Raw genomic sequence first — 25,928 nt, 5'->3', positions numbered from 1 at the left:
CATCAGAACTGTAAGAAATAATACTTTTATCCAGCCTTACAATGTGAAACGACTACGCAATATTCTTGATCTGAAGGGTTGTGAAGCTGTCAGTTACCAAATTTGGATGTAGAGCCTCAGATAGGGGATATGCAATGTAATTTGTAGGGTTTTTTTGCCTAGCGATATTAAGGACATAAACTGAAGATAGGTCATCAATGTGAGATTGGTGAGGGTCTGAAACCTGGAACAGCACTGATCAGCTGTTTTCAATTTTTGCGTCGGCTGGATAGCAACAGTGAATGGAGCCAGAACAGCACAGCTCAGCAGTGTGGTGCCCATTGCTGAAAATTGCAGATCGGCTCCTCAGGTAAAATTAGAGTAAGGTAACAACACCGATGTCTACCCAGAAACAGAAATGCATGGAGTCGAGAAGAAGGTTCCTTGCTTTATCTTTTTGCAAATTTAGTAACATAGTTAGTAAGTAACATAGTTAGTAAGGCCGAAAAAAGACATTTGTCCATCCAGTTCAGCCTATATTTCATCATAATAAATCCCCAGATCTACGTCCTTCTACAGAACCTAATAATTGTATGATACAATATTGTTCATAGTAACATAGTTACTAGTTTCAATAAAACTATGCGAGGCAGTGATCGGTGTTATATGTGAGGGTCGCTATGTGTCCCCTAGGATGTGCAAAGAAGCATATGGAGGCCATGGGAGTGTATTGCAGTCACAGGTGTAGCTTTGAATGCAATGCCAAATAAAAGTGTGTATTGGTCTTGGGCATGCTATGTGTCCAGGGCACATTTAAGAAAACCTGTTGGGCTTTTATTTTTTAAACGGACTACAGGATGGTAGTGGGGCAGTCCGTTTCCTCCCGTCCGGCCTGGGTTTTCTATGTGGCCCATGGCCATAGATTCAAGTTAAAAACCCTGCAGTAAAGGGTTTGGGTGTGTCAGTTTTGGTCTTGCAAGCAGGCAGAGCAGAGGGCTCTGCAGAGCTCAACCTGTGTGAGGCAACACAGGGCCAAATGGAGCCAATAGGCCCGGCACCCTCAGCATACATGGCGTGCAACCGGTCACGGGCTATCTTGTTTCCCGGCTGCAATCCGGAGGATACCGTTTTGTTTGTAAGTTTGGACATTAAAACTATGTTTTACTTTGAATTTTCCTTGGTCTCTGCCTCATCACTGCTCAGTGAGGAAAACGGCTGCACTACAACTACTATTTCTCATGATACTAGAGATTTCATAAGCTTTAATGTAGGCAGTGGCACATATAGCATTACAAACAGAGTAACTTATTTTTCTTCTTCTTCATTTTACAGTCTATCACAAGCCAGGTGGATACGCAAGAAAAGACATATGTGCGTATGGCTGCACAAGGATTTAACACATTCTTACACAGACACATATAGCATAAGCGATGTTCGACAGAATGTCACCATTCTTTTTAATGAATCTATTTATTATATACCTTTCACGTTCTGTGGCAAGTTGGCTGACATCTATGGTCCCTATAATTACTATTAGAGGTCGCCACATATCAGAAATTACCTAATTGATAGAACGAATACTGGTTTTATTTTTAACTTTTTAGAGGGAAGCTTGTTTTGTGAAAATACATTGTTTTTAAGACAAAAGTTAATGTGCTAAGCAGAGTGTGGATATGTTTCACTTATTTATAAAATTCTGCTCCCTCTAGGATTTCCTGAAGGGAAGCGTGAAAAATACTGATCAATAGTCTCTGTGTAATGAAGCATCATGGAGAATCTGCAGACATAAAATCAAGAATTACTGGAGCATCGTCTTGACTTTGTGATTTTTCAGGTATTTTGATTTTCAGAGCGATTTTCCTGCTCTCATTTACGGGACTCATTAGAAAAATGTTCTCCATACAAGAAGCCTCGTTTCTGGATACAGCAAATGCAGATGGATTGTTTTCACTTGGTAACTCTTGTTGACAGCAGTGGGAATTCACACCAGGGATCTGCCAGATCCGTCATCTGGTGGAATGTGAGGATGAGACTTGCCATTTACTGACCGAATCCTTAGTTATTGGTGCTGTAAATTTGGCAATTGACAGGAGGCCAAAAAATTAAATTCTTACTGTAGATAATAGGAAATAAAGGCAGTTGTTCTATAGTGCAATATTTTATGATATGTTATACTGACATAAGTACAAATGTTAATGACTTTTACATGAGTCATTATAATGCATCTATAAAATGGCTCTGTAAAGCCCAAGAAGGTATGGGACTGTATGGTGCCCATCAAAGTCCATAGGATTTTCTAAGCCACAATTGGCTTGGTGTTGTTTAGACTGGGGTCTAAGAAATTCTTATTAGTGATGGGTAAAGCTATGGATATTGGGATCCAGCAGGTTCAGCTAAATCAGGACGGTACCCGAACCAGAACCCCATTCACATGAATGGGGGCCCGAACATCCATTTTTGCCATGCTGTCATCTGCATCAGGGGTGTCAAACTGCATTCCTTGAGGGCTGCAAACAGGTCATGTTTTCAGGATTTCCTTGTACTGCACAGGTGATAATTTAATCACCAACTCATTATTTGTGTAGATGATTAAATTATCACCTGTGCAGTCCAAGGAAATCCTGAAAACATGACCTGTTTGTAGCCCTCGAGGAATGCAGTTTGACACCCCTGATCTGCATGACAGAGCTAAAAACACAGGTTCTGATCGGGGGTATGATCATTACCGCCCATCAGAGAGCTGCGATTCTCACCATGTCAGTTGACAGCATGAGCCATCAGCTGTGACCGGCGGTAAAAAGGTTACCACTGGTCACAGGCATCAGATGATGAGAGAGTACTTCTTCCATCATTTTATGCTTGCTGTCACTGATGGAAGTGTTCATAACTGGCACCTATGTTATAAATAAATAAAAATAGCAGCCTGCAGCTGCCCCAGAAAATTTACATCTGTTAGATTTTCCCAGATCTTACCACTTGCCCTGGTGCGGTGGCAAGTGGGGCAATGGTTGTGGGATTGATGTCAGCCGTTGACATCAAGCCCACAGGTTAGTAATGAAGAGGCATCTATAAGATACCCCCCATTACTAACCCCCTAGTTAGATTGTAAAAAAGACACAGCCACAATAAAGTACTTTAATTGAAAAAAAAGACACTGACATCAATCACAGAAATATTACCCCACTTGCCATCGCACCATTGATGTGATGCACCATTTCTGGGGCACTGAGAGCTGATGTTTTCAGTCTGAGAGGGTGCCAATAATCATGGCCCTTTCCTAGGCTATTAATATCAACCTGCAGCAGTCTGTTTAACCTTTGCTGGATATTGATATAATAATTGTTTTGGGGGGGTCTCCCCTATAAAAACTAGTAAAGTCTAAGCAAATTGCTGTAAGCTAATATTAATAGCCTGGCAAACTTTATGGCTATTGGCCCATTCTCAGAATATTAACATCAGACCTCAGCCATCGATTTTCCCTCTGCTGCTAATGAAAATTACGGGGGATATCACACTGTTTTTTTTTTTCGTATTTTTTTTCCTTTTTTTAACAAGTACAGTAAAATACACACCCAAAGTATCTTTAGTTCACAGCCTCCAGGTGTTCCAGCAGCTGAAAACTCCAGTGACCTTAAAATGTCCATCAAAGTTTCCCATGAGGTTTCTGGGCATTGCAGCTTCCAGGAGACCCTGTGGCTGTGAACTCTGGTAAAGGTCACCTGAGTTTAAGCCACCAGGTCTCATGATAGCTTCAGTGCTGAACTGTTGAATTCTGGAGTGGCGAGTGCCGGATTCGCAGGTGTTCATCAGTCCGGCACTTGCAAAGAAAGAGAAAGAGTTGCTATGATGTCACCTTACTGTTCTCATTAAAAAATTTAAAACAAATTTGAAAAAAAAGCCACATGGAGGTCCCCCGTAATTTTCATAAGCAGCAGCTGATGATAATATTCTGGAAAGGAGGGCAATATCCCTAAAGTTTTTTAGGCTATTAAAATAACTAGTAAAGGCTAACCAAACAGCTGTGAGCTAATATTATGGGGGAAAACCTGAAAAAAAACCATACGGTCCATCCATGATTTCAAACTAGCAAAGGCTAAATAGACAGCTGTGGACTGATAGTAGTAGCGAGGGAAGAGGCCAGGGACATTGGCCCTTTTCCCAGGCTAAGAGCATCAATAAGATTACCCAAATCTTGTGCTTAGCCTTGCTCTTCCTACTTGCCCTGTGGCGGTGGCAAGTGGGGTAATTTATGGGGTTGATATCACCTTTATATTTTCAGGTGACATCAAGTCCAGGAGTTAGTAATGGAGAGGCGTCTATGAGACTAACCCATTACTAACCTCATAGTAAGTTTGGAAATAAACACACAGCATGAATAAAATCCTTCATTTGAAATAAAATGCCCTGTTTTACACATGTATTTAAAAATAAAAAAAACAATTAGATCAAAGTGAGCACTGTGACTTTTGAATTTTCTCTTTGAGGTCACTGCAATTCATCGTCCCGGCTCGAGTGAAGTGACCCTGGGAATGCAGCTTCAATGAACTGCGGTAACCTCTACAACGTCACCGCTCATCACTGAAGCTGCGCTCGGAGCACCTCACTGTCTCATGATTTTCAACCTGCATGGTTGCATCATGCCACCGTTCAGTTTGTAAACCAGGTATCACAATGATGGATTACGGTATGGGACAGAATGGCTTATCTTGACTTTGGACAGGTAAGGGATATGATTATTTATTATTTATTTTTGTGTAAGGGACAAGGGCTTAAATGAATTAGGTGTACGGTGAGTATTATCGTTGTTTATTATTTTCTGTGTTTTTTACAGGGGACAATGGCTTCATTGAAATAGGCGTAAGGTGAGTATAACTGTGCTTTTTATTTTTATTTCAAATAAAGGTGTCAGTGTCTTTCTTTCAATTAAAGGATATTATTCTAGCTGTGTATTTTTTACATTCTAACTATGGGGTTAGTAATGGGGGTGTCTTAGAGACACCTCTCCATTACTTACCTGTGGACTTGATGTCCGCGACCATAAAATAGCTGACATCAACCCCACAACCATTACCCCACTTGCCACCACACCAGGGCAAATGGGAAGAGCCAGGCAAAGAGCCAGAATTGGCACATCTAATGCATGTCTAGTCAAGTATAGTCAAGATTAGAGATGAGCGAATCAATCATTGAAGCCCTCCCATCAAAATGTTTATCCTATTAATATATTGCAATCATCATATTATATAGCAATGTGTACTTACAATTTCTCATTTTTCTACCCAGCTAATCTTGTCTTTTCTGTTATGTCTATGACATCACATGATTACAGTTAAATAAATAGGGCAGCACACTGCAGCGCCAAAACATGCAAACTTGAAAAAACGAAATTTGAACTGCATTACTGCACTAGAAATATGAAAAATGAGAGCTTTTAGTGCACAAAAATGGCCAATTTTATGTGTACCTCGTAGCCACGTTAAGGCATCTCTCTTATACGAGGTCCTACGTTTGACCTACCTCACTGAGAATAAACGTCTCCATCTGAATGGGTACATGTAAAAACCTCTTCTTGGACTCAAATTCTCTCTCTATGTGGAGGGGTATTGGACCTACTATAATTAAAACACCTGAAGCTAGGAGGCGGGGAGTGCACGATCAGAAGGCTAGAGAATACATTTCAAAAACCTGACCTGCACATCCAAACATAGACTGAGTGTGAACTATAGTTAAATAAATAGGGCAGCACACTGCAGCGCCAAAACATGCAAACTTGAAAAAACGAAATTTGAACTGCAGGTCAGGTTTTTGAAATGGATGTGCAGGTCAGGTTTTTGAAATGTATTCTCTAGCCTTCTGATCGTGCACTCCCCGCCTCCTAGCTTCAGGTGTTTTAATTATAGTAGGTCCAATACCCCTCCACATAGAGAGAGAATTTGAGTCCAAGAAGAGGTTTTTACATGTACCCATTCAGATGGAGACGTTTATTCTCAGTGAGGTAGGTCAAACGTAGGACCTCGTATAAGAGAGATGCCTTAACGTGGCTACGAGGTACACATAAAATTGGCCATTTTTGTGCGCTAAAAGCTCTCATTTTTCATATTTCTAGTGCAGTAATGCAGTTCAAATTTCGTTTTTTCAAGTTTGCATGTTTTGGCGCTGCAGTGTGCTGCCCTATTTATTTAACTATATACGAGTTGGCGACTCTGGGTTCAGCACCTGTTCACACTCAGTCTATGTTTGGATGTGCAGGTCAGGTTTTTGAAATGTATCACATGATTACAAACTGACTAGGTGAATCCTTCTAAGCTCGGGGCAGAAATAGGAAATCTATTTTCCTATATGACTCATGAGTTACTGCAAAAGTTAATGGCAGGTGGAGGATGGAGCAACTAGGTTATGATTTTAGCAGGGAAAAGAGACTCCCTGTTTCTACATAGAGCAGAGAAAAGAGAAGAAATAGCTGGGAAGAAAGGCAAAATGAGCAATTGTAAGTACACAGTGCAATGTAACATGATGTCTGCAATATACTATATTAAGAAGATAAAAAGTTTGATGGGAGCGCTTCTTTAGAAAAGTAAAATTAGTTCTAATTTCCTTAACTATTTTGATTCCAGCAAGGTAAAAATGTTTGTAATTCAGTTTCCAATCCCCCGAAAAAATGGATGGCTGCCATTATGCTGGAATTTTGAAAAAAAGACATAGGTCCATTAAGTTAAACCTTTCTCCACCAATTATATATTTTGTCACTAAATTATTTATAAAACACAATGTAATGTGCACTGAGGAAATCGTCCAGCCCTTTTTTAAAAGCTGTTATAGTATCTGCCATCCCTACCTCTTGTGGTCGGCATTCCACAGTCTGATTGCTTTAACTGTAAAGAACCCTTTCCTATCTAGCTGTCGGAATCACACCAGGGGACATCAGGGGGCACTCATTTCACCAGAAATTAGTGCCCCCTGGTCCTTAGTATGGTCATTGCAAGGAATAAGTTGTGTGCCAATCCTTTATATTGACCAGACATGTATTTATACATATAAATGAGATCTCCTGTAAGACATCTTGGTCAAGATATGTGGAAGGATTCGGGATTTTGGGCACATTGCACAGGAACAGTGCTCTGCTGCTGTGGCAATATTGTCAAAAAAGTAAAAACAGAAATCACAAGTGTAAATTCTTTCCATTTTCCGTTCAGGAATCAATGACATCATAGCATTTATTTTGACACATTTTGATGATTCTTTTCTGTTCAATTATGACCTCTTGTAGATCCGTCATGATCCATTATTTTTCATGGTGAAAACCCCTTGTATACATAGTTTGTTGTGTGTTAAACATCAAAAATATCAATATATGACAATAACAAATTCTGAAAATCAAGAGCCACCGGAGGTCATAAATAATCGGTGCTCTAAAAACAATTGCAGCGTAAGTACATGCATGTTCTTAGTAATTCAACTGTAGGACTCGAAAATGTTGTATTCCCATGAAATTCACAAAACAAACTCACAAAATGCCATTTTCGCTTAATACGTGTACCTTGATCATCATTATCACCTTTCCATTAAAAGCCAGCACTCACATAGCTCAGCGTGCCATGCCACACATGCCTGTTCACTAGATCTTTCATGCTGAACACTGCTTATTAACACCTACAATATATTTTTCCCTGTAGAGAACAGAGAAAAAAATTTCCTTTGGAAATTCACATTTCCTCGATATATTTTCCACAAAGACTCGGGGTTCAACAATTCTAAGATAAACACTACAAGTCAGAAATAAATATAGACTTACATGTAATGCTCCATCAATTTAATTTACTAGTTAAAATAGATTTGCGTAATTTTTTGTAAAATGTGACATAGAATGGTTAAATTATCAAAGACTTTTTGATTACTCTTGGAAAAAATCTCAAGAATCAAACATGCAATAAATAAATGTGTACAACTTGCATTAGCTACAAGATGACTAATTATTCATCTTTACAGCAAATACATTGATCAGCCTGTGAAACTGGAGAGAAAAATGTCTCTACAGGAGGTGAACTGTGATCTCGAGAACTGAAGGCTCAGGATCTCTGGCCAACTGTGATCACACATGAAAGCATTTTCATGCACCACTAATGTTGGGCACGCTGTTTTGCATTTATTTAGAACATCAGATGAGTAAAAAAAATGTAATGCACAAATATAAAGAATCCCCTAATGGCACACCCTTCATCCTGCTTACCCAGCTCTTTCTTTCCCATTCCAAGGCTTGGTGATGGAACTGGTAAGTGGTCATGCCGTATCATCAGCATTGCATACTTTGGGCAGACTATGGCTCCTCACAAGTCAACATCAGAGTCAAGACATACACTAGCAAGTTTTATCACAACTAGTCCCATTTCCAAAAAAAAACATACAGTAAAACCGGTCAGTCAAAGAAAGTCATCTTGGGTGTCTCTCCCATAGTTAGGAGCCTTGCCCAACCGAGCATTCCTGTGTTATCTATGGCCTCCATTTTGGTAGTGCCATCCTTTTTCTCTCTCTTTGAGAAAGCTGTCACCAGACATTTCGGCTTACAGTGCCTTGGAAAAGTATTCGCCCCTGGAACTTTTCAACCTTTTCCCACATATCATGCTTCACACATAAAGATACCAAATGTAAATTTTTGGTGAAGAATCAACAACAAGTGGAACACAATTGTGAAGTTGAACGAAATTTATTGGTTATTTTAAATTTTTGTGGAAATTCAAAAACTGGGGCGTGCAATATTATTCGGCCCCTTTAACTTAATACTTTGTTGCGCCACCTTTTGCTGCGATTACAGCTGCAAGTCGCTTGGGGTATGTCTCTATCAGCTTTGTACATCGAGAGACTGAAATTCTTGCCCGTTCTTCCTTGTCAAACAGCTCCAGCTCAGTGAGGTTGGATGGAGAGCGTTTGTGAACAGCAGTTTTCAGCTCTTTCCACAGATTCTGGATTGGATTGAGGTCTGGACTTTGACTTGGCCATTCTAAAACCTGGATACGTTTATTTGTGAACCAACCCATTGTAGATTTTGCTTTATGTTTGGGATCATTGTCTTGTTGGAAGACCAATCTCCGTCCCAGTCTCAGGTCTTTTGCAGACTCCAACAGGTTTTCTTCAAGAATGGTCCTGTATTTGGATCCATCCATCTTCCCATCAATTTTATCCATCTTCCCTGTCCCTGCTGAAGAAAAGCAGCCCAATTCATGATGCTGCTACCACCATGTTTGACAGTGGGGATGGTGTGTTCAGGGTGATGAGCTGTGTTGCCTTTACGCCAAACATATCGTTTGGCATTGTTGCCAAAAAGTTTTATTTTGGTTTCATCTGACCAGAGCACCTTCTTACACATGTTTGGGGTGTCTCCCAGGTGGCTTGTTGCAAACTTTAAACGACACTTTTTTGGATATCTTTGAGAAATGGCTTTCTTCTTGCCACTCTTCCATAAAGGCCAGATTTGTACAATGTATGACTGATTGTTGTCCTATGGACAGACTGTCCCACCTCAGCTGTAGATCTCTGCAGTTCATCCAGAGTGATCATGGGCTTCTTGGCTGCTTCTCTGATCAGTCTTCTCCTTGTTTGAGATGAAAGTTTAGAGGGACGGCTGGGTCTTGGTAGATTTGCAGTGATATGATTCTCTTACCATTTCAATATGATCGCTTGTACAGTGCTCCTTGGGATGTTTAAAGTTTTTGAAATAATTTTTTATCCAAATCCGGCTTTAAACTTTCCACAAAGGTTTCACGGACCTGCCTGTTGTGTTCCTTGGTCTTCATGATGCTCTCTGTACTTTAAACGGAACCCTGAGATAATCACAGAGCAGGTGCATTTATACGGAGACTTGATTACACACAGGTGGATTATATTTATCAGCATTAGGCATTTAGGACAACATTGGATCATTCAGAGATCCACAGTGAACTTCTGGAGTGAGTTTGCTGCACTGAAAGTAATGGGGCCGAATAATATTGCACGCCCCACTTTTCAGTTTTTGGAATTTCCACTAAAATTTAAAATAACCAATAAATTTCGTTCAACTTCACAATTGTGTTCCATTTGTTGATTCTTCATTAAAAATTTACATTTGGTATCTTTATGTTTGAAGCATGATATGTGGGAAAAGGTTGAAAATTTCCAGGGGGCCGAATACTTTCGCAGGGCACTGTATCTCCAAGAGAACAAAGTGATCAGCAGTCTGAAATCGGACATGCTGGATCGACATCTCCCCATGACAATTAGTCTACCAGCACGTTAGAGTGTCAGCCGAACCCATTGATATTGATGAGTTGGGTCAACATTAGTCTAATTTGTATGGAGGCCTTAATACTCTGGTAATCCTTATTGTAGAATATAGACATCACAGAGGGACCAGGACGGCCAACTTAAGTTTTTATTTTTTTCAGGAGAGCTTAAAATAAAAAAAATCATAGATGGACAACATTTTTATGGACAAGTTGGACAACCACAATAAATCATTAAAGAGGCAGTTCGGCCTTGGGTTACAAGTCTGCAGACAATATGTGACTGCAGAATTTAGAATTTTCACAGTGACCAGTGTGCATGCTGTTAGGATTCTCATTTCTTGTACTGGTGCCGGGTGCGTGACCCAAGTATGCAGTTTCCATTCATGTGATCACGTGCCAAATAAATATGTGCAGCCTTGCTCAGTGCAAGTGAATTGAGCTAGGCTAGATATGTCTAGCCAGAAGGTGTCTGGAAGTATGCAAATTGCATACTTGTAGTCACATGACTACCTGACGCCGATACTGTGCATTCTGCAAGCTGTGAGTATTCCCAAGTCTCCAGGCACATAGAGTGACTGCAGACTTCTACCCCAATGTAGGACAACCCTTTTAAGCTTCATGTGTGATATATTTCTACAGCCTACAATTTTAATATAAAGATGTAAGGGGTGCACAAGGGCTATTGTGCCCACTTGCCCTGGCCCGTGTTTTACATCCCTGACAAACTGGTGTGTTTAACTGGTGTGTTTGTTATATTGTATATAATTGATAATGTCATGTATTTATATTATTGTCTACGGAAAGTGCAGTATTCAGATTGGCCCACTAGAAAGGGGGCACAATAGTATAACACATCAGTAGGATAGGAACTAGTTAAATTAGGAGGGGCCAAGTGGGATAAGCTGGAAGGATTTTCTGTAGTTAGTCAGTAGGGCCTCATAGCCCGTACAGGGCAGTTGAGCCACGCAACGTTATATTAAGAAAAGGAGCCCAGCTCGTCCAGGGCCCAGGAGTAACGATTGCCAGTGAAGCGAGTGAATGCAGGACAGCTTCGTCATGGTGGCAGACAGCTATGTAGGAAGATACCTGTGTGTCTGTGGCGAATACGGACCTGAACTCCTAAAGATAGCCAGACTTGTCAGACAGAATGCTGTGGTGCCGGGGACAACGGTACGATCCTGCAATAGCCCTAAACAAGTGAGGGACAGCACAGGGAAAGAAAATGTCACATCTTATGAAGTATTCGGTGCTGTACCTGAATGTGAACTGAACGAGATGAGAAAGAAACTGAGTAAAATCGTTTGTTTTAAGTTGGTAACTGACTCTGTCTCTCATTGTGTGGAATCTCAAGAGGGAGACTCCCAGCGGACCAGAGAGGATCCGGATGGACAGGAAAGCGGACAGAAAGGTATGCTACCGCTGGGACATTGTGTGCATGTGATGGAGGGCCAGGGTGCACTGAAGCAGCCACCATTGAAAGACACAAAGGAAGAGGGAGAGCTAGGGAGCACTACCAATGGGCGAGGGGCCAATTGCGACCTATAAAGTAAGTATAATAAGGGGTGCAATGCATAGCAGCAGCAAATACCAAACAAACAAGAAAAGAGACTATGCATATAAGGCGCACACCCAGAATACAAATAAGTTGCAAAAATACAAAAATGTATTTATTAATGGGAAAGACAGAAAACACCAATAAAAACTTATATATTAAAATACAACCAATGGTCCTATACAGAGTCAATATATGGAGACAGCTAAAGATACAATAATATATGGTGAGTCACGCCACCAACGCACTGCTGGTACTTTCATAAATCTAAGATACAAAGATGTAACATAAATAGCAAAACACATATGCACAAACGGTGACTTATGTGCACAATGGCTTATATGCACAAAGCAAGGTAGCAGGTAAACTCTGGGGTAAACTTGGGGACCAGATGCCAGTTGATAAATATTCTGGATTTCCGGAATATATCACACTTATTTGTATAGGTCAAGTTAACAAAAACCAGTCAAGTAAAATGCTAAGAAAAAAAATTGGAGATTTGGTTTAGTCTAAAGTAATTTAATAATGTAATATTATGCAGGTCTGGGTTAACAAGTATTACAGGAACTTGAAGGTAATTGATCAAAAATAAACAACATCATTAAAATCTAAAATTATAAATTTGAAAAAATCCAATTATTTTGCTTTTTTTTCTAGAAACTTGTATGTTTTATTTTCCATTTTATTTATTAAACATTTCAAATGAAAAAAAAAAATGGATGAAATTAAGTTGCGGGGCATCGGGGACTTTGGTCGGTATCTGATTTTAATTTACTTTATTCTGAGTTCTGAATTTTTAATAAACTTTAATAGGGTAAGAACTTTTCCTGTTGTATGGTATAGTAGAGGACGGCGTCAGCTGTTTACAAGTCTATAAGAACGAGAAAAAAAAAGTTTTCATCTCTCCGCAGAGCTGATTAATTTTCAAGGTTTACTCCACATATTCAGCATGTGACCGCGTCGGGGGAGCGCGGCAGGCGGAGGTCAGGGGTCAGTGTCCCACACCGGCTATAATGTATTTCTATAATAAGCACCTGCGAGACCTATAGAAACACTTCTCCTGTATAGCTGAAAAAGCGCAGCCCCAATGGGGAAAAAATTAAAAACATACCAAAATAAAAAATTGCTTAAAGGAAAAAAAAAAAAAGTGCAAAGCCGGAATCCGCACCATAAAACTAATATAAACCTTTCAGGTGATATTTTCTATTTTAGAGCTGATACATAAGACCCTCAATTAACGTGGATTTTAATATAATGCCTTCAAGACGCGCTTAACAGGAAGAATCCAAAAAAAAATCAAAAGGGTCTCCAATTAGGAAAACATTTTGTGTTGTGCAGAATTCGTGTTGCCGTACGCTGAGCTCTGACATTTTGTTACCATGGCAATGGAAAATCAGCTGATTAGTTGGCATGGCAACAGAAAAGATGTAATCCCAGCAGACACACTCTAATCAATGCCCCCAGCACAGATGGTCTCCGGAGGATCAACAAGAAAGAGGCTGGCAGTCATTCAGAGGATCACGTGCTCCCACCAGACTAGACCGGGAAAAGGAAAAAAAAAATGATGAAAAAAAGCAAAAAAAGAACATTTCTTTAGTCAACCAATGGTGGATTAACCCATTCCTTCCTCCCAATTGCCAATTAAACTGCACATTACCAAGAAGACATACAAAGTGCACAGAAGATATGAAAAAATATGCAATGTAGTCACATACCCAGTATATATCTAATATATAAAGCTGAATGTGTGTGTGTATGTCTGGGATTGGCATCTACACTGTCGCAGCTACAGCCGCAAAATTTTGCACAGTCACACGTCTGGTCCCTGAGAGCATCATAGGCTATGTTGTGAGGTGAAATTTTAACCCCGCGCGTTCCAATTCACCAAACAATTTTGCCCCTATCTACATAATGAGAAAAAAGTGAAAGAAAAAGAGTTGGAGGCAAATTGACAGCTGCCAGATGTGAACAAGGGGGACTTAAAGAATGAGAGCGATGGCGCCAAAGAGTATATACCGTACAGTTGCTAAGGTGGGGCCCCGACATGGGATACTCACCACACACGGGGATATGAACACACACACAAAATGCGCCACACACTACCACGTGCTTGAACACAAATATACCACCCTCAGCACACATTTCACCACACATACACCAACCTCGCCACATGAAAGTCGAAACACAAAAGTCGCTCAAAACTCGCCACGTGCAAAACTCGCCACATGCAAAACTAGGCTCATGCAAAACTCGCCACACATGCAAAACTCACCTCATGGAAAGCTCGCCACATGCAAAACTAGGCTCACGCAAAACTCGCCACACGTGCAAAACTCACCTCATGGAAAACTCGCCACATGCAAAACTAGGCTCACGCAAAACTCGCCAAACGTGCAAAACTCACCTCATGGAAAACTCACCACATGCAAAACTTGCACACGCGGAAAAATTGCCACATGCACAAAAGTTGCAACACATGCAAAAGTTGCCTCACTCAAAACTTGCACATACTCAAAACATCTCCTATATACAGGAGGAGATGACACACGTATATACTATATACAGGAGGAGATGACATACAGGTATATACTATATAAAAGAGGAGATGACACATAGGTATATAGAGGCGGAGATGACATACAGGAGGTATATACTATATACAGGGGAGATGACATACAGGAATATAGTATATACAGAAGAGATGACATACAGGTTTATACTATAACAGGAGGAGATGACACATAGGTATATACAATATACAGGAGGAGATGACATACAGCAGGTATATACTATTTACAGGGGAGATGACATACAGGTATATACTATATACAGGAGATGACATACAGGTGTATACAAAAAGGAGATGACAAACATGTATATACTGAGGGGAAAATGAGAGGTGTGAGGTGAAAATGAAAAGGTGTGAGTGCAAAATTTATTATTTATAATGACCACGGACAAGATAAAAATCCCCAATTCACATCAGGACTACAAGATACCAGGTACTTTCAGCTGCGTCACTTCTAAAGTGGTGTACCTAATTATTTGTACTAAATGTCCAACTGGGGGTCTGTATGTGGGGGAGACAGGGCAAAAACTTAGAACAAGAATGAATTCTCACCGCCACACAATAAGAGAAAAAACAATGGATCTACCTGTGGCAATACATTTTTGTCTCCCAAATCATAACATTATGGACATGAAATTACTTGTGTTAAAAGGTAGCTTCAAATCTCAGAGAGACAGAAGAGTCTGGGAATATAAACTGATGACGATCTTTGACACGCACACTGCAGGAATGAATGTGTCGCACGGATTTATGTCTTTTTACATCAACTAAGGAACTTGCCCCTCAGACTATGAGGGGTCATCACAACAGAACCAGACCCCAATAAAACAATCCTTATCTAACAACTGGCCCAATATTTATGGACATAACTGTTTATCACCCATGGTAATTCTGCTTCATGTCACCTGTCTTATCCATGGTCTGTCTTATCCATGGTTTTTCCCTTTTTTTTCTGTGAATTTTTAAATCTACTAAAATAATATTTGATTTCGTCAGAATTATTCCAACCCAGAGAGTAATGTTTAACTGAAAAATGCACGTCGTAAAAACAAAACCCCAAAAACAAAAGAGGAATTTAGTTTTTGCGACATTTGGAATTGTTTTCCCATTTTTAAACATTACATGGTAAAGTGTACGGTGTCAATCAAAACTTTAACTTGTCCCACAAAGAACAAGCCAAGATAAAAGTAAAAAAGTGGAAGAAAAGGAGGGAAAAAAAGTGAAAACGTAAAATTGAAACTTGGCAGCATACTTAAGGGATTAGTTTATCGTATTAAATAGCCAAAAATTGCAAAGTGCATGTGAAAATGAGCAACTTTTAAATTGACCTCTTATTAAAAATGCTTTCTGTTTAAGAACTGAGGCACTTTTAATTCTGTGGTATACAGCTCGTTGCCTGGTTATTGGCCACTTGTTGGCTGTACAGCTTGCGAATGCTCATCTGATGTTGGCCAGATCGCTGGATGGCACTAAGCTCAGTGTCCCTGCGTTTCTCTCATGCTGCAGGGGTAAAGTAGCCTCTGCTAGCAGCAAGCGAGAGCACACAGTTTGGGCAAGTGGCTGAGGCATGCCAGGTGGTCGAACTGACAATTTTCAGGAGTGCACTACCCAATGGTAAACAGGAAGTGAGTAAGCAAGGGAGCGGTGTGCTCCTGAAGATTGGAACATGTAACAACTACTTTAAGGAGTGAGCATAGTCATTTTTTTTTTTGCTTTGATGGTAAAATTGGCTGTTGACCGTTAAGTCACTCTGTATCAGTTAAGGTATTAAAAAGGTTGTTCAGGCTCGGGGCTCAAGTCTGCAGACCTTCTATGTGACTACGGACTTGTGAATCCTCACAGCGTGCACAATTAGTGCTGTTAGGAGTCTCCAGTACGTTCATGTGATTTCAAGTAAGCGATTTTCATACTTACGGCCACATTCCTCGAGATGTGTATTGCCAGGCTCAATACTCATGTACTGAGTGAGGTCGGGCTTCAGGGAAATGGCCGCGGGATGCCGCGCGTGCGCACAAGAGATCGCGGCGGCCATTTTCCCAAAGCCGAGTTTGCATCTCGGCTTTGGGAAAATGGCCGCCGCGATCTCTTGTGCGCACGCGCGGCCATTTTCCTGAAGCCCCGTGCAGCAGAGCACTCCATCTGCGCACGCGTTGCCCCAGGAAGATGGCCGCCCCCATCGATGACAGGGGGTGATAGTGCAGATCGCGCGCTGCTTGTTCACGTGCCCAGAGTGGATTAGTCACTTCAACATGCGCACACCACTACGCCACCAACGTAAAGCTGAGGAAGAAACAGCGCTGTGAACACGCCCTCCCGACCTGACCAGCCTGATTGACAGGCGAAAACGGCGACTTTGGTAATGTATTTTGCAGCATAGGGGGGGAATCAGGGTACACTACATACACTATAGTAACGCACAGCGCAGGCCCTATTTAACAGTATTTATATCTCAATCTGAAAAAACGGGGTGACAGGTTCCCTTTAAGGTGTTCAATTAGGGTGGAGCCAATAAGAAACTCAGGGTGGAGACAATCAGAAACAAAACAGCTACTACTATCTGGGTTGGCAAGGAACTGTCTAGCTAGCTGAATCACTCAGAGGGAAGAGCTACCACCTGGTGCACAAGAGCTGCTGGATTTGAGTCCTGACACCTTTGCTGATCTGAATTTATAGGGGGACCCTACATCATTTATTTTCTGGTGTCCCCCATAAATTCACCATAAAAGGCTTGGGAACCTTATGTGGTATTGTCCATTGTCCCAGATTGTTAACATCAGCCCCCAGCCATGAGCTTTCCCTCTGTTTGTTATGAAAACTGTGCGAGAGCTCACACCATTTTTTTTAAATTAATTATTTATTTTACACAGGAGGGACACAGCTGGTGCTGAGTACAACTCCCATCATTGTCTCCTGATCTCGCTGATCTCAGAGAGCTGCCTTCAGCAGACAGCCAGGGCCAGAGAACAGCGTAAACTGTACCGCTTGTTCCCAGTAACAAAAATGTTTTTCCTTTTTTGTTTATTTTTTACACAAAAATGTGTATTTAATGGTATATTTTTTTAAAATGATTATTATTATTTTGTAAAATTTTTTTTACAAATATTTTTACAATTTCTTTTATTTTTCTTTACCTTTTTTTACTTATTCGCTCTATGGGACTTTTACTTGTTTTTACTTTGATAGCAGTTAAAATGCATTGAAATGCACCTGCAGAACCTATACAGAAGCATTTTCTTAGCATGGTCTAAGATGGTTTACGTAGCTTGGTGACTCGGGGGTCATCATGACGACCTCGGGAACCATGGCAACGGTCAGCCGATCTGAAAGTAGAAGGAGCTCCCTCCATCTCCCTGCTTCCTAAATGTTGGCTCAGTCTCGATCGCAGGATTTAGGGGGTTAAACAGTCATAGGCAGAGCTGGCATCGTCCGTGGCTGTCACAGCAGGATCTCGGTCACTAGCAGTGCTGAGCTCCTGCTGTGATTGTGCGGTAGGTGCTGATATTTCAACACTTCCTGTGCGACTATGCTGTGATCGGTCAGTTAGACTGGCTGACCGATTACAACCCTCTGAGTGCGGGGACCATCAGCGTGCCTCCACACACCTCTTCCCGTGCCGCACAGCTGTCAGTGACAACTGTCAGCACTGAATTGTCACTGTGTGTTTAAATGCATGACTGACATAGCATGTTGTGGTGCGGGAACTGACACTCACTATGTCCACCATTGGTCGTAAGGGTTTAAAGTGGATCTCCATGCAACACCATTAAGGCTGTGTACCCATGATCAATTTTTGACATTTTTTATTTCCTACACTACGTCTTACAGTTCCAGCAGATGATGGGATTTATAGATATCTTATGCCCACTGTGCTGTTATTTTATTCAGTGTAAACTGACATGTGGTGCGTGTTTCACATCCACAATATGTCAATCTCTCTTGCGAGTACACTGAGTTTTCGGTGCAGATTAGCATTAGATGCAGAAATCTGCAGATAGAAAATCCACATGTGTTTTTATTGCATTCACACGGCAGAAACGCATCAAAAACACATGTAATCCGCTAAGGACTCTATCAATAAAGTTTTGTCAAAGCCAAATATCAGGAAGCATCAAAAACAAAGCAGCTTTATTTAAAACAACACATACCAACAAAAGACAAAAACCGGAGCATCTGAAACTTGATAAAAATGCTTGTAAAAAACCTAATTCACCTAAGGCCACGTGCACACGTTGAGTATTTAGGTTTTCAGCATTTGTAACACAAAACCAGTGGTGACATGTTTCTATTATATGTTTATAATCTTTATAATCTTTATTTATATGTTTCCCCTGATTGTTCCTCTCCTGGTTTTGGCTTACAAATACTGACCAAATACTGAACATGTGAACGTGGCCTAATGGGTGCAGAAAATCTTCAACAGCAAAAACTCACCAAAATTTGACTGAGGGAACGTGGCCTAAAGGGGTTTTCCGTTTTCAGAAAATCCCATTCCCAATTTGTCTTTAAAAAAACTCATTAACTTTTTTTTTGTCTCACCGATTCTACTACACCGCTCCCCACACACATCCAGTCAAGTGGACAAGTGACCTCTGCTGCCAATCACTGGCTGTATAAGATTGTCTGCAGCGGTCACAGGTCCCTGTGACTAGATGGATCTCATTGGGAGAGTAGGAAGGATTAGAATGGGTGTGACAAAGGATTTATCTGATCAGCATTGTGCCATTTTTCTTTTTGAAACAATCTGAATTGTTTTTACAAAATAAAAAAAACCACATTCCCCAGACGGCCCCTTTAAAAAAAGATTTCTGGGAACTAGTGAAATAGATTTGGGCAAACTGCTCCTGACGGTACTTTCTCTTTTTTCTTTGCACTGGTTTTAATAAAACTCATTCATGGTATCTGTTCTACGAAAAATTCTTCGTCTTGCCCATAGCAACCACTTGAATAACTTTTTTTCTTTTCTATCCATGCCCTGGAGAGAAAAAAACGGATTGGTTGCTACGGGTAACACTGTTTTTTTGTGGGGTTTTTTGTTGTCATATCCGTTTTTGAGCAGGAGGGCCGCGGTGAGCGATGGCCGCCCTCCCGATGGGTATTTAATAGAAAGCAAATATTTATAAATTAAACAGTTTGTTGCTCTGCTGAAAAATGAAAGTTGTGCATCTGGTCGGGGAGGCAACGATATATTACTACGAGAGCAGGAAAATCAATCACTCTTAAAGATGGGGAAAGAAATCAGCTTTGTTATTACCTTGGTGAACATGGGTTTCCCATGCTGAGTGACCATGGTACATTGATCACAGTCCACGGTGATGGATGAGTTGTGGTATGATTCTTTGGAGTGCTTGAGAATGTAATAGAGATCAGTGACACCCCCTTCAAACACTGTGCTAAAGTATCGAGGAATAAGAGTCCTTCCAATGGCTAAGGAAGTAAAAAGACAGAAAAAAGTAATGAGATTTCAAAACCAAGATCCGAACTAAACAGAAGAATATTATATATCTCCAGGATGGAATGACAACAGATAACATTGGATATCGGCAGTGGCCATCGGCTCGTCTAATGGAATATCATTAATTATTCTTACACATATGAATTCATGGCGATCACACAATGCTACAGATCAATCTATCTATTATCTATCTATCAATCTATCTATCTATCTGTAGATCTATCTATCTATCTATCTATCTATCTATCTATCTATCTATCTATCTATGTATCTATCTATATTATCTATCTATTATCTATATTATCTATCTATCTATATTATCTATCTATCATCTATCTATTATCTATCTATCTATCCATTATCTATCTATCTATCTATCTATCTATCTATCTATCTATCTATTATCTATCTATCTATCTATCTATCTATTATCTATCTATCAATCTATCTATCTATCTGTAGATCTATCTATCTATGTATCTATCTATATTATCTATCTATTATCTATATTATCTATCTATCTATCTATCTATCATCTATCTATTATCTGTCTATTATCTTTCTATCTATTATCTATCTATCTATCTATTATCTATCTATATATCTATCTATCTATCATCTATTATCTGTCTATCTATCTATCTATCTATCTTATCTATCTATCTATCTATATTATCTATCTATTATCTGTATATTATCTATCTATTTATCTATCTAGCTATCTATTATCTATCTATCTATCTATCTATATTATCTATCTATTATCTATCTATCTATCATCTATTATCTATCTATCTATCTATCTATCTATATTATCTATCTATCTATCTATCTATCTATTATCTATCTATCTATCTATTATCTATCTATCTATATTATCTATCTATCTATCTATCTATCTATCTATCTATCTATCTATCTATCTATCTATATTATCTATCTATCTATCTATTATCTATCTATCATCTATCTATATATCTATTATCTATCACCTATCTATCTCTCGATCTATTATCTATTATCATCTATCTATTATCTATTTATTATCTATTATCTATCTATTATCTAATATAGATAATAATAATAATAATAATAGAAGGACGTAGATCTGGGTATTTATTATGATGGAATATAGGCTGAACTGGATGGACAAATGTCTTTTTTCGGCCTTACTAACTATGTTACTATGTTACTATGTATGTTACTATCTATTATCATCTATCTAATATCTATCTATCTATTATCTATCACCTATCTATCTACAGTATCTCACAAAAATGAGTACACCCCTCACATTTTTGTAAATATTTTATTATACCTTTTCATAGGACAGCACTAAAGATCTGATACTTTGATACAATGCTGTCAGTGTATCTTGTACCATATAACAGTGTAAATTTGGTGCCCTCTAAATAACTCAACACACAGACATCAATGTCTAAAAAACTGGCAACAAAAGTGAGTACACCCCTAAGTGTGTACAAGCTGCACACTGACTACTGTACATTGTATCAAAGTGTCAGATCTTCAGTGTTGTCTCCTGAAAATACAGTATATAAAATATTTACAGAAGTGTGATGGGTGTACTCACTTTTGTGAGATACTGTATCTAGGCACTGTATATACATATTTATCTCTCTGTATCTATCTAGAAATGTAAAATAAAGTAATTATATTTATTGAGGCTTTCATTGCTCTGAAATATTGGAAGAAAATAATTTCACCTGTTAATACAAATATAACCACCATTACTATCAGCAATTACTAATTATTATGTAGCCATATGTAAACCAGGGGTGGATGACTGCAGCTAGGCAGATTAGTCACTAGGGCTGCAGATAAGGTGATGATAGCCCCAAGCATTTTTCGTAGTTCTCCAGTTCTTGCCTACTATATTATCATTCATTAATTAAAAGTTTGGAGAAAAAAAAAGTTTAACAATTTGACATCAATTCTTTTTTGGCAGTAAGTTCCCACTGGTCAGCAGATGGCATTGGGCCCTATATGATTGTCATACCTGGTATTTGCCCTCTGGGTAGGATGTAGAAGGGCAAACATTTAATTTTCTTTTCCTAGTATTAAAGGGGGCTTGCTATTTTAGTAGACGATGACATATTGTTTTTTTTTTAGTTATTACGCTTGTTTATATAGAGTCATTAATTTGCACAGTGCTTTACATCATCATCGCTGGCTCCATTACGCTCACAATCTGAAATCCCAGTATGTTTTTGCAGTGTGAGGGGAAACACGGGGAGAACATACAAACCGCGTGCAGATGTTGATCTTGATGAAATTTGAAGCCAGGACCCCAATGCTGCAGGCTACAGTGCTGCTACCCACTGAGCCAACATGCCGCTCGTTAGCCAGCTCCTGATGACCTTTGGGACAATCACTAATCCTTCACAGTTTTTCCTATGCAGAGTGGGCGTTTTGAAGGCCCAGTTTACATGAATACATCCCGGTTTCAGTGAGTGGTTGGGACCATCCCTATGTGTAGGACAAAATACGAAGGGGATGAGGCGTTAAAGTAGTGGAGGCCCCTTTCTTCACCGGATTGGTGATGACTCCAAAGGTCTGATCCCCAGATATCCTAGCAAAATGCCATCTCTTACTGAGGGTCAATATTAATTAAAATATTGATTGGATATACCAAGGATAGGCCTCCAATGTTTTATCTTTGGGGGTCTGACCTTTGTTTCAGGCAACACCAGTAAGTAAAATCCATTAACCCCCAGTTGTCAATTTAATCTTAACTATTCAGAAGAAACATCAGAGCAATCACAAAACACAGAGGAAAATGTTCCCATCATCACTGAAGATTGAAGAGGTTATCCGGGACGATTTGTTTTTACTATGGGCCTAAAAACTAACAGGCATTTAGTTGCTCACTAACTGCTTGTTGTACCTGGCACCGAAACAGAGCAGTCAGTAGCCATTCCTGATGTAGATTCAGTTGATCCACGGTTACAGAGGAGCTCTTCTTTTTCCGGGCTGCTCCATTGACGGGATGTGACTGCCGCTTGTCATGCTGATTGAAATCCGGCTTCTCATAGTTAGGCAGTGGGGAGCCAGCTGTCAATCAGCATGACATCAGCAGTCACGCTCCGTCAACAGGTGAGAACGGTTGCTCTGTCGACGTGACGTCAGCGAAAGCCACTGAATTGCCGTCTACAGTGGTATTTGACCACTCTGTGCCAGCTGAGAATGCCATCGGGCACAACAGGCAGGTAGTTTGTAAATAACTACATGTTAGTTTTTAGACCCATAGTAAAACAAAATTGTCCTGGATAGCCCCCTTTAGGTGAGTACAGGCAGGCGTGTGTTTAGAAGCTTTGTATCTTTTCAATATATCTTGTGCAGGTAGATGTCTTGTGGTATTACAATGGTAGGGTATGCATTGCAGGGCTTGCTGACCTTATAGACTGGATGGATATACGACATTACAGATATATACAAATCCGTCTTGGCGATTGCATAGCCTGCTATTACTCTATTTAGTAACGCAGTTCTCCAATTACAATCTGAAAGAATTTCAAAATGTTCCAAGAATAGAAATCCTACGTTCACTCGCGTCAGCGATATTGTAGAAAAGTGCAATCAATGGCAAACGGCTATCTTTTAGCTCAGTGATTCAGCCCAGCTTACTAAACCACCCGCATCGCATCTTCTCTGTCTTATGAAAGAGAGATAAATATCCTCCACAACCCTGTTGAAATGCTACATTTTTGTCATGTAAAAAAGATCACACCAAGAAGAATCATTTCAGAAATATCTGCACCTTTAAAGCGATAGACCAAAAAAGAGAGAACAACGCGATCATAGAGGCCAGACAATATATAAAAATGCAAAACTTTATTATATACAAATATAAATGACAGGTGAAACAGTGGGTATCCCCACTAACCATACGTACAAAACACACAGGAAAACAGGGACATGAGCACACAGGCTAAAAATGCACAGTGAAGACACAAAAGAGAATAGTAAAACCAAAAACACTCAGTTTGAAAAAATTGTTGCAGTAATCCGCAAGTGCTAGTAAAAGATGTAAAAAACAGGGTATTTGGTTGATACGTTTTTTGCAAAAAATGTATACTAAGCTGCTCTACCAAACTTCACGGTATACCCTTATCAGAGCAGATGTGTGCATACAGAGTAGAACAGCTTTTGTGCAGATAGCCTAAGAGGAGTGGTGGGTAGCTCCCCAGTCTTGTAGACACAAGAGAACAATTATGGAAACAGGAACACATGGGCTACTTGCACAGTGAACAAGTCTGTAGGATCATTGTTGTGGATTCTGTTTTTGGGCTCCCTCTGGTGGTTACAGATGGTACTGGGTGACTTGTGTTTTCTGCGGTCTCTGGTGTCCACCTGTTCTATCAGGATATGGGAGTTTCCTATTTAACCTGGCTTTCTTGTCATTTCCTCGCCGGCTATCAATGTTATCAGTGTGTCTTGTTACCTCTGCTTCCCGCTTCTGTAATCTTCAGGACAAGCTAAGTTTTTGATTTTCCTGTTCCACGTTTTGCTTAATTTTTGTCTTAGTCCAGCTTGCAGATTTGTGATTCCTTTTTGCTGGTTGCTCTAGTGGGCTGATATTACTCCTCATGTTCCATGAGTTGGCACATGAGTTCAAGTAATTTCAGGATGGTTTTTTGTAGGGTTTTTCGCTGACCGCGCAGTTCACTTTTGTATCCTCTGCTATCTAGCTTTAGCGAGCCTCATTTTGCTGAATCTGTTTTCATAACTACGTATGTGCTTTCCTCTCATTTCACCGTCATTACATGTGGGGGGCTGCTATTTCTGTGGGGTGTTTCTCTGGAGGCAAGAGAGGTCTGTGTTTCTTCTAATAGGGGAAGTTAGTCCTTCGGCTGGCGCGAGACGTCTAGGAATCATCGTAGGCACGTTCCCCGGCTACAGCTAGTTGTGTGTTAGGTTCAGGATCGCGGTCAGCTCAGTTTCCATCACCCTAGAGCTTGTTTTGTTTTTTGTGCTTGTCCTTTTGTGATCCCCTGCCATTGGGATCATGACAGATCATGTTCACACACTACCAAGAAACCTGAAGACACAAAAGAGAATAGTAAAACCAAAAACACTCAGTTTGAAAAAATTGTTGCAGTAATCCGCAAGTGCTAGTAAAAGATGTAAAAAACAGGGTATTTGGTTGATACAAAAAATAAAAATGCACAGTACAGCAAAATAAGTATATCTTGTCCAACATAGTACGGATCAATGACGTATTGCTATACCTACTCCCATTATAATATCTAGCCGGCAGTGCCAATCGAAGCATAGTCAATACCCACTAGATGGCAGTGGTGATAGCAAACATAGAGGCCATAGAGAAGCATGGAGCATGGATCACATAGAGAGTAACGGTATATCTTACCCCAATGATAGCATGGGACCGCCGGAGGAATACAAGAGGGAGATAGCCTGGGAACCCACGTCACCCCGACGCGCGTTTCGACACAGCCTTCGTCAGGGGCGAACCTGTCGCCATGATTGACCGAGATGAGATACGGCCACAACCTTTCCGCCCTCATATACAGCATACTAATATGCTGTGCATATGCCCCCGATCTGGCCTGCAACATAAGAAAAAGAGCTTTTATTATACTCACCTTCGGGGCGTTGTGGTCCCATGGGTGTTGCTGGTCTTGGTCCGGCGCCTGACTTCTTGCGATGCTCTCATAGAATCTTAGAATGTTAGAGTTGGAAGGGACCTCCAGGGTCATCATGTCCAACCCCCTGCTCAATGCAGGAGTCACTAAACCGTCTCAGACAGATGTCAGTTCAGCCTCTGTTTGAAGACTTCCATTGAAGGAGAACTCACCACCTCTTGTGGCAGCCTGTTCTACTCATTGATCACCCTCACTCTCAACAAGTTTTTTCTAATATCTAATCTGTATCTTCTCCCATTCAGTTTCATCCCATTGATTCTCGTGTTTCCATGTGCAAATGGGAATAATGATGATCCCTCTACACTGAGACATTTTGGATAGTCATGAGAGACCTCAGAGTGTCATACATATCTTTTCATAGTAATTGGAGGCTACAGGTTTTTTTGACTAGCAGTGAACTGATTTACTGCAAAGTGAATTTCCTGACCAATTTTGG

The 25,928-nt window shown here is 40.2% G+C and overlaps 1 protein-coding gene across 2 annotated transcripts in view; it reads right to left on the bottom strand.

Moving 5' to 3' along the window:
- Positions 1 to 25,928, bottom strand: part of LDB2 (LIM domain binding 2) — a 569,407-nt gene that overhangs the window by 122,498 nt on the left and 420,981 nt on the right. For both annotated transcript variants that reach the window (XM_069744698.1, XM_069744700.1), the window contains exon 3: positions 19,608 to 19,780. In XM_069744698.1, the coding sequence (XP_069600799.1) occupies positions 19,608 to 19,780 (173 nt within the window). The remainder of the gene's footprint in view (positions 1 to 19,607; positions 19,781 to 25,928) is intronic.

The sequence above is a fragment of the Ranitomeya imitator genome, chromosome 1, assembly GCF_032444005.1.
Source record: "Ranitomeya imitator isolate aRanImi1 chromosome 1, aRanImi1.pri, whole genome shotgun sequence".
In the NCBI taxonomy this organism is placed as follows: Eukaryota; Metazoa; Chordata; class Amphibia; order Anura; family Dendrobatidae; genus Ranitomeya; species Ranitomeya imitator.
This window is presented reverse-complemented; position numbering and strand designations above follow the sequence as displayed.